The 10317-nt window shown below is 47.6% G+C and overlaps 1 protein-coding gene across 12 annotated transcripts in view; it reads left to right on the top strand.

Annotated features, from left to right (window-relative positions):
• Positions 1-3010, top strand: part of TIAM1 (TIAM Rac1 associated GEF 1) — a 193102-nt gene extending 190092 nt beyond the window's left edge. For all 12 annotated transcript variants that reach the window (XM_052794134.1, XM_052794126.1, XM_052794130.1 and 9 more), the window contains one exon: positions 695-3010. In XM_052794134.1, coding sequence (XP_052650094.1) covers positions 695-1179 — 485 coding nt within the window. In that variant the 3' untranslated portion in view covers positions 1180-3010. The remainder of the gene's footprint in view (positions 1-694) is intronic.
• Positions 3011-10317: the final 7307 nt, after the last annotated feature.

Raw genomic sequence — 10317 nt, forward strand, 5'->3', positions numbered from 1 at the left:
ATTTGTCTCCTGCTTTGCCTCACAAGCCTCTTCTGAAGATGTTCCAACACAGAAGATGTGAATTTGCTAATTAGGCCAGTTGCAAAAGCTAGTAGACCAGCTGATGCTGAGTAAGGAACTTCTGAAAGTTTTTCTGGTTTGGGGGTTTTCTTCCCCCCCTTTAGTAGGGAGGGAGCAGAGAAGGGAGTAGCAGAGCCTGGACAGGGAACTTACTTCCCCATAAATAATGCAACAGTTGCAGCATCTTCAGCACCAAGGTAGCTACTTGGGAACCTATAGCGTTGCTCTTACCCAAGACAAAGCAATTTCCTGTACCAAGGTGTAAGGCTAGTTGGTTTTTGCAGTGTGCTGACAGCAGAGCACTGTGTGTGAGAAGCTGAGCTGAACAGATGCACATTGTGCTGGCTGGCTGGCTGCCTACCGCTTAGGAGGAACAGTAATTGTGGGCCATTATCCCAGCTGTGGATCTGAGTAGCAGAAACTCCTTTTTCAGCTGGAGAGAGACCTGTGCTGAGGAGCTGAGTGAAGTGTGACTTGCCTGCAGGGAGGATGCCGAATGACTAGGTCATTTATGGGACACTGCCTGCTTTGTGCCTAGCGGTGTTAAATAAAGGGCCCCTGGAAGACTAGCTTTTTAAAGAGAGTTGTACCGTGTGTAAAAAGCCTGTGGGGTTTTATCTTTGTGTGTGCGCAGTGTCAGCCCCAAGCAAGTCTCTTGGGAGGAGGAGGCGGCGGCTGGCCCGAAACAGGTTTACCATTGACTCAGATGCCATCTACACAAGCAGCCCTGAAAAAGAGGCCCAGCAGCCCACGCACAGTGGGGACACTGACCGCTGGGTAGAGGAACAGTTTGACCTTGCTCAGTATGAAGAGCAGGAGGACATCAAGGAAACGGACATCCTCAGCGATGACGATGAGTACTGCGAGGCCATGAGAGGTGCTGTGGCTGACCGAGACCTTCAGGAGCGGCTGCAGGCGGCCTCCATCACGAGCAGCCAGCCGTGCTGCGGGGACCGCCCGCGCCCGGCCATGGACACGCACGCCTCCAGGATGACCCAGCTGAAGAAGCAGGCGGCCTTGTCTGGCATCAACGGCGACATGGAGGGCCACGGCGAGGAGGTCATCTGGGTTAGGCGTGAGGACTTTGTCCCCAGCAGGAAACTGAACACGGAGCTCTAAACCGGTCCCCTTCCCCATGCGTAGGATGAGTAGGTCTCCCTGTCCTGCCCTCCATCCCTCCCTCCCACCCACACACACCGTAGAGAGCTGATCCTGATAGATTGCACACTTGCACACACCATTTCGGCAGCTGAATTGGTCCGAAGCCATGCGGCCACACTTTAGGCAACTGTAAAACGCTCAAAACCTGGAACAGAATAAGCTTAAGGTCCTGTCTTACGTTACCAAGGGCTTTCACACTATTTTATTTATTCTAAAATAATCAGGGGCTGAAATTAAGTATGGGGAGGATATCATCACTGGAAAACAAATTACTCTGGATGTCTTAACCTACGTGCAGCGAACTAGCTTAAACAATAGCACAACGAACAGAGGGTTTTATAGCTGTAAAATCTCAGTCGTAGGTTCTTCTCCATATTGAGGAAACTGCCTTTTTAATGTGTACAGTTGCAGTATTCTTACTACTTTTCCCTCTTTAAATGTAAGAGAATATACGTGTATTTTAGGAATGTGTGAGGAAAGGTTTGGGATTTATGTTGTGTTAAGTCCTCTTGGTCTGTGGCTGGTCTAATTTAATGTCAATGTTGGAAGCTCTAGTTTTACAGAATATTATAAAGATGCCAAACTCTCTTAAAAGAGACCCAAATTTAACACTTGAAGAAATATTTTTTTGTATTTTACCTGAGATGCAGGGGCACAAAGGGATAAGAGTTTTACAGCGTTAGCGTAGCTCCATGTCTAGGATACAAGGCTAGCTTTTTGCAGAGGGTTAGGAATGGTGGTTTTATATTAAAATATGAACTGGAAACACTTATTTAGGTATAACTTTCTTCAGGAAAAGGATTATTGTATATGTTTGAGACTGGAGTTTAGTTAGATAATAAAAAGAATAAAATAAAATTACATGACAATTGCAGTGGACCAAACTCATCCATGGTGTAACCTCGCTGGAGCCAGTGTAGCAACATCACAGATTCGTTTGGTCCACTCTCTCTGGCAGAGTTTGGGCTTAGGGGACAGGGAATTCATGGCCAAAAAACTGACCTCATCCACTCTCCTACTGTGGGTGAAACTAGTGTATTTTAATTCCTTTATAAAAGCTTTTCCACTGCAATAGAGTATGAACAAGTTCTACACAAGCAAACCTCTTTAACATTTTAAATCTTTTATTTAAACATCTAAAACAGGGTAAAACATGACTAAAATCTTGTGGTTTTTAAGTAGACTTCCAAATACAAAACACAAAATAGCACTTTTTTTTTTTAAGATTTATATAGCTTTTCCCATTTCAGTTTCGCCTATAGGAAAAAAGGAAGATTATATGAATTTTTTTGTTGTTGTTGGTATCTATTGATGTTTGACACATTAGTAGGTACTTTGAAAACCTGAAATTTTATAATAGCTTTAGGATTATATTTTATAAAATCCACTCTGACTATATTTTAAAACATAACAAAAATTATTCCCCCCAAAAATCCATCACTGTCTTTGTGTCCCAGCTAGCATTCTCCCCTTGCCCCCCACTTTCTGGTTTCTGGTGCACTATACTTGATCTTATGAAAGCTTTCTCTATTAACTTTTTGCTATCTTCTGATTTCTTTTCGTAAAAGCTTTAGAAAGGTTTCTATACCCTTTGTATTATCACATCATTGTTTTATATCATCTACCTGTCAGTTGTGTCCCAGTGTATTGGAGAAGCGGAGGTTTTAGCTGTCCTGTGCTGTACCCAGCGGAATACAGTCAGTGCTGAAATTCTAGAAGGCTGGTACTGGGAAGGTACCGTTGTTCTTGTACATAATGTCATGACATGTCTATGTCAAAGGTTCTTATATATTTCTTTTATAAGCTGAAAGAAGGTCTATTTTTATGTTTTTAGTTCTATGAATGGAACGTTGTAAATGCCTGTCAGAAATAAAATACTGGAAAAAAAAAAAATAATACAAGAGAGTGGTATGTGTACGTGTGTGCTCCAAGACGGGTGCTTCTCTCAGTGGAGGGAAGCAAGTCCTACAGTAGATGAAGCTGTTGAGATGACTCTCCTGGCTTTTATAACCTGTAGGGAATCTCCATAATTTTAAGTTTTCTACCCTTAGCAGTGTGTGCCCTGTATTGTGTGCAGATATTCCCTTAGAACAGGTTCAGCCTGTCTTGGCTCTGCTTTTTGGTGGGGTCTCAGCTCTGGGGTAAGTAACTGTTCCTTTGGCCAGGATGTGCTGAGCTTCAAACTGTCCCATGTGAAAGGTTGGGGCAGGCTTTTTGGCTTCCCTTCTCTCCTGCTGAAACCTCATTTTTATTTATTTATTTTCCCAAGGGAAGGTCCAAGCCTGGAGCCTTGCCTGTTAGAGGATGGAAAATGACGCAGACAGGAGATCAAATGCTAGAGGCATGTTATTTGCCCACAGTGTGCCTATTTGACATGCACTTTGGCACAAAATGAAGCTTTCCTTTAGTGGGACCACTGACTTTAAAATGGCATGTTCACGTCTGTAACTAGCAACACTGTTCCCCAAATCTGTGGAACTGCATCAACATCTACTGAAACATGAGTGCAAAGTGTGCTAATGCTTGTTTGTCTGCTCAGCAGAGAGCAAATGTGAACAAGTATGAACTTCTATTTTAAATGTCACAGCCTTTCTTTCAATGGGTTCACGCATTCGTCTCCTCCACAATTTAGTTTTTGCTAGCTACTGCAATGTTTCCAGCAACTGACTTCAGCTTTCAGATTGTATACAAAGCTGCTTAAAAGAGTCTATCCTACTGCAATAACATCATGCCTTGCATGAAAAAATCATATTATTTGGCTCGTTTATCACATATCAAGCCTTACACAGAAGGTGTGATAGGTGGAAAGTGTAATGCTATGGAGTAGTTCTTGTATTCTCACCTACCAGTTGCTGTAGCTTAGGAAAGAGTCCTCAGGTAGGGCTCAGCTCATATTTTGCAGAAGTGAGAGTTGCCATTTTCCTTATTGCGTCCATAACTAGTCATGCCTGTTTTCTTCTATGCTGGTCACAAGGAACCTTAAGTGCATATTTTAAAAAGAGAGGAAAAAAGTAGCAAATTCTGGAAGAATTCCAATTACGTTGGAAGAGCTCTCCAGTCTCGCCGTGGCTGGTTGTTTGGTCAAACCCCCTCCCCTTGGGGTGCTGAATTTTAGTCCAAATGTAAGGAGCGCACCGTGGGTTGGTGTTTAGTGCAGCCTGGGCAAGAGCTTCCCCGGCCTGTGGGTGAGACCGTGACTCGCGCCACTTTTCTTTAGGGGAACTAGGACTGGTGATGTACACGCAGTTGGGTTATGTGTGTGGATTCTGGCAGATTGTCCCTAAAACATGGGCTGGTGGACATTGGGGAACTGGTTTACTAGAAAACAAGGTGTTACTGCCAGAGCTGCGAGAAGAGCCTTGCACAGCTCCTTGGTCTTGCCTGCAGTAGAACAGCAGTGGTCTTCTGTGAGGAGAGTACAGGCACCCTGTAGCACTGAGGGTTGGGAAGTACTTTTCTTAACTCTAGTTTTACCAGTCGGTTGTTTTTTGTTGTCTTCTCTACCAGACCTGCTTTGCTTGCACCCGCTTCAGGACAACACAGGAAACGCTTTGTTTCTGAGGCTGTTGTCTCTGCAAATAGCATGTCAGGAATAGCATGACCCCGCTCCCTGCATGTGGCTATTTTAAATGTGGCCAGATAATCGTGGAGACAGCAAACAGTGCTTCCCACAGCTCATGTTCCCACTCCCGGTGTCTTCGGCAACTTGCTTTCCTTTTAATTTTATTCTCAACCGTTGCTGAGGTACTTCTGCTGAACACTAAACTTGTATTTCTCAATCCTATCAATTATAAGACCTGTCATGGATGTTGATTGAAGACTGTCAGCATGTCAGTATTACTGAATGAATCCAGTCCAGTATTTTGGAAGCTTGCTGTGGCTTTGCCTTGTTCTGGGGGGAAATGAGGGGAAAGAAAGCCTTTGAAAAATTGCTTCCTCTGTTTCTCTTTTCCTTCGGCCACATCCTGTTAATATATAGTACCTCTGTGTTGTATGTGGGCATGAGCTTGAGTAGGTTTTTGCAATAATGAAATCTTATAGCAGCCTTAGGGCCTGGGTAAATTGTTCCCATTTTAAGCTCGACAAATGAAGGCAGGCGGAGGATTACACACAAGGTCACACAGCAAGCCAGTGCTGGTGAAAGGCTTACAGAAGGCTGTTTAGCCATTAGTCTGGACAATGTTTCCTTTTTGTTCATGTGAAGGAGTAATTAGCTGCAGTAAGGAGTCCTTTCTTGTGGCAGAGTAATAAAGTGGTCAGAAAAGTCACACAGACTGCCTGGGCAGCAGGGATTTGTTTGTCCGTTACGTACAGCTGTGGTATCGAGTTTGCTTTCTCCTTTCAAGTCTGTGTTTCCAATCAATTTAATAAGAGGGGGAGGGATGATGATGAGTTAGGGAATAATTGTAACTAATGAAGTATTTTCCAAGTGACCTTCAAAATAAAGCCATAGTTTCTGTGGCTGTTCCCCTCCACACACTGATGTCACAGGTGATGCTGACTGCACACAGCCTCAGGGGAATACGCCTGGGTGTGCCTGGAAGGGCAACAGCTTGTGCTGGCTCTGTCCGTGGCTGGTTTCAGGACCCACTTGGAGAAAGCCCTGAGCAGCCTGGTCTGATGTTGGAGCTGGCCCTGCTTGGGGCAGGAGGCTGGACTGGAGACCTCACTGTGGGTCCTTCCCACCTGTGTTATCCTGTGATGCTGTGACTCCTCCTCTGCACCCCTCCATGGCTGGTCACACAGGATCAGTGTCAGTTTGTTCGTTGGGTTTTTTCCAGTCAGGAACAAACTGCGAAATGTATCTTGAATTTTGTGTCAGAAGATGAAAATGCTGCAATGAAACCAAATAGACAAACTCCCAGGAGATAAAGCTTGGTGACAATCTTCCATAGGAAATGGCTGGAGGACAGATCTGCTGTGGGGGTGGGACAACTGAAGAGGCTGCAAGTCACCTTCTCCTGATCCTCTTGCCACCAGTGAGAAGTGTTTGGTGCAGATGTAGATATATTTCCTGAGATGCCCCAGGTCTAGTAAACACAGTAAATAGTAGAAGTGCCTGTTTGCCACTAATCCTTGGGTCCTTGCTGCAAAAACCTCACTGGACTTTTATCCAAACTGTGTTTGGGTATGCAAAATAATGTTTTCTACTCCTCTGTCTTCTCCCAGTTGAAGCAAAATATTTGAAACGAGAAAATCTCCCCTTAACCCCCTGTTTTGGCACATCAGAGTTAAAGGTACTAACCCCCCTCCTCGCAGAGCCCAGTGGGTGTTTGAAGTCAGCATCCTACTCAGAGTGTGGCTCTTCTGAAGGAGGGATCTCTTGGGAAGGGTTGACTGCAAGGGGCAATGGAGGGTAGGGTATGCCTCAGGGCTCCCCTACAGACGCACCCAGTGTCCTGCTTCAAACAGCACCCACAGGCATATGTCTAGGGAAGGAGAATAGAGCAAATGTTTGTGATACTTCGACCTCTGCGCTCCCAGCTCCTAAACACAGGCATGTGGTGCTGTTTCATGGTGTAACATCTTAAGGCACTTCAGAAGATCCCAAGGTCAATTCAGCTGCCCGCACGTAGTCTGTAGTAACACTTCCTTCAGACATCTGAGAGGTCCAAGACATCTATCTGCGTGGGGGTGCAGGAGGACACAGGCGCTTCAGGTGAGCTAAGCTGTTATGGAGGAGCAGCTGCAGTATGGTGGGTAATCCTGGGGCAGCTCAGATGGCATTACAGGCAACTGAATCCCATGCTGTGGGTTTAGTAGCTCTCCAGTGACGTCTGCTCCAGCAGGCTGTCCGGTGTGCCCTTGAAGCCAGGTAAGCTTTTTGCATCCAGATATCCTCTGGCAAGGAATCTCACAGATCTGGTACCCAGACAGGGATGTGCCACCTTCTTTTGCTCGTTCTGAATTTTGATCCCACTAGTTTTATTTGCCACCTGCTGACTTTTTACATAGGAGGAAACTGTGAAGAGTCAGTCTCTACTTACTTTCTCCACATAATCCATAACTTTAGAAACTTCTGTCATATTCCTCATAGCCAGCTTTTTTTTCCAGACCGAGCCCTTTCAGGTACTCAGAGCCATTAATCCATCTCATCGATGCCACAGGACTTCTTTTCTTCCATCCCCAAAAGATAATTAAAAGTATGAAGGTACAACAGTGAAAGGAAGTAGAAATTAACCATCTTGAATATGTTGCCAGCAGGCCTGACAGGCATTGCTAGAGTGGTTAAATTTTGCCAAGCTCCGCGTCTTTCTAGGGGATGACAATAGAAGGCACAGAAAGGAAATGGCATGAAAATGGTGCATGGTTTATGCAGCGGTTCCTGCAGCAGTGTCATCTCTTGCAGCAAGTTAAAGTTCGCTGCTTAAGGTAGGATTATTTTCAGCTTGTAATGCTACCAGACTAATCCAAAACCTTCAGGAAGTCAGTGAAGTAGTGAAATGAAGAAAGAGAGTCAGGGCAGAAAGCAGCACACCACCAGAAGAGCACGCACGCAAGCGGTGACAAGTGGCTCATGCGTGCCAGCTCGCTGTGCGCTTCACTGCACTAGCACTGAAATCCTTCCCACTGCTTTGGCTTAAAAACTCTCCGCTACCACAAGCCAACTGTCTCTGCATGAAACAGAGGAAGACAGAGGGAAACTTCCTCCTGCAGTTCTCCCGCAATTCTGTGCACAGTTTGGAGAGGCGAATACCGATGCCGTTTTTGAGTGCTAGGACAGACTCCAGTACTCTGTGCTAGAGAAGTGTGCCAGATCCCTGTGTCACTTCTACGCAATTAGCTGATGACCCGTACACAATCACACGTCGTTACAACGGCCAAGTAATCTGCTCTTGGGGAAAAATTGTTTGAAATGAAATAGGTTACCCAAGGAAATAAGAAATAATTAGAAATAGCATATTGAAAAAAGAGGGAGCAAGAGGGCCTGAAATTAATTAATGTTGCAGGAACCGGATCAAAGCCAGAAACTGAGACTCATAAAGCTGCAGAGAGGTGTGAATAGAATATTAAGTACATGCTATGCTGTCTACGAAAGGGGAGCAGGCTCTGAATCAACACCTGGGGTGCTTGGAGTGTGGTAAGGAAAAAGCCAAGTGCTCTTCCATGCCCAAGGGCCAACACGCAGCTCTGTATTTTTAAAAAAGCGCTGGACAAACCTTTGGACTCGCTGCACCTGCAAGAATTGCTCTAGGTCCCATCTTGCACCAGATGCTCTCCTGCTTCTCAGGCCCCCGAGGCTCCCCCACGTTAATTCACGGGGTAGCACATGGACACAGGAACATTTTGGTTGTGGCCACAGTGTTGGGGAGACTAAGGGAGCTCCACAGCACAGGCATAGGCTGTTCTGGATCAGCTACTGCCAGTGCCAGAGAGTAGCTTCTGGCGCTACATTTTAAATCTAATCGGGCAGCCGTAGTTCCAGCAGCTTTCCTTCCAGTTCCTAGAGAAACCGCCCATTGCTTTGTGCAGTCGTTGGGGCAGTCCAGTGCGAGTCCTTGCTGCTCTGGTTTCCTCCATGGAACCTCAGTGAGCCTTGAGGCTCTCCTTCCACTGCACGGGGCCAGCCCTGCGTGGTTTCCCCAGGCGTGCTGAAGGCTTCGCCCCACTCAGCCGAGGCAACACGCCGTACAGCACACTGCCGGGTCCTCCCGGGTGGTGTTTCAGCTCAGATAGCTCTGCCGTGCCTGACGCGCTCCAAGCGTTTTGTGATGGACAGCTCGTGAGAAGCTGAGCTGACAGTCAGCCACTGTGTATAGGAGCCCGCGGCCTGCTCGCTGGAGTGACGGATGCAGTTGCGTCCCGATGACCACAACGTGAGCCTCGTCTGTTGCTGGTGGTCAGGGCTAACTGTCTGGGAGGGAGGCAGTTAGCTCCAACATCAGCTTCAGCGTGGAGCCAGAGCCCCGGCCGGCTCCTGAGCCTCTGCCCGCCCGGTAGCGCCGCATCGCTGCTGGCAGGCGGCCGGGCGCCTCAGCTCTGCAGGAAGGAGCGGAGGCTGAAGGGGTGTTTCTGCAGGCGCCGCAACAGCAATTGCCCGCCCAGTGCTTTCCCAGGGTAAAACTCCCGAGCACGCTCTGCTGCCCAAAATCCCGGGGCCGGCCTGGGAACGGCCGCTCTGCCTGCGGGGCGACGCGGCGGTGCCGGGGCAGAGGCACAAACCCGCAGTGAGCCCGGCGGCTCTTCTCTCGGGGAGCGGGGGGAGAGGGCGGGGGAGGACACTGCGACGTGGGCCTCTTCCTCCTCCTCCTCCTCCTCCTCCTCCTCCTCCTCCTCCTCCTCCTCCTCCTCCTCCGCACAGCTTTCGGGGGCGGTGTGCGGCCCCGGGCCGGGCGGGGGGGCTCCTCCTTCCCGCGCCGTGGCCAGCGGGGGTCACTCTTCCCCTGCAAACGGCACAGCGCCTGGCTTCCCAGCCGTCCTGGTTAGCCAGGTCGTGCAGGAACCCGGGGATCTCCGATTTAATAAAACAAATAAACAGAAAATAAACTAAAGGCAGGCGTGCTCTGGAGGCAGTCGAGCACCATCCCCTTTGCTCGCATTACACAAGGCATCCCGCGCAGCTGCAGGGCGGCCATCGACCTGGCGCGCAGGGTGCTGGCTGGTTTTTACGTCATTCCATTAGAGAAAGTAATTTCCAGGGATAGATTCAGATTCACTTCTTCTCAGCAGAGATTAAACCCCTTCAATTAATTCCTCAATGGGTATTAGAGTGTTTAGTAACGTCGTAGTTGTTCAAGCACTAATGGCGCTGGGACTGATGCTCCTGATCTGTGGGTATCATCTCCCCGGATGAACGAGGGCAGATTTTGCCTGAATCCTGTCTAGTATTTTGTACTTACTCTCCAAAAGGACAGAAGGATCCCATCGGGAATTTAGGAAGGAGGGACAGGATGGGGACAACACCTCCTAACAGGCAAAAGTGTCAAAGACAGCCGCTGGTCAGCACCGTCATGAAGCTCATGTCAGTGATTTAAATGATAGGCAAATATAGCATAAAGGAGGAACAGCTTTTGTATCTGCAAATCTTGAAAGTGACATATATGTCCCACCTCCTCTGTTGCTTTTGCAGGTTCCACAAGGCTGTGTGGGAGACAG

The sequence above is a fragment of the Harpia harpyja genome, chromosome 8, assembly GCF_026419915.1.
Source record: "Harpia harpyja isolate bHarHar1 chromosome 8, bHarHar1 primary haplotype, whole genome shotgun sequence".
Taxonomy (NCBI): Eukaryota; Metazoa; Chordata; class Aves; order Accipitriformes; family Accipitridae; genus Harpia; species Harpia harpyja.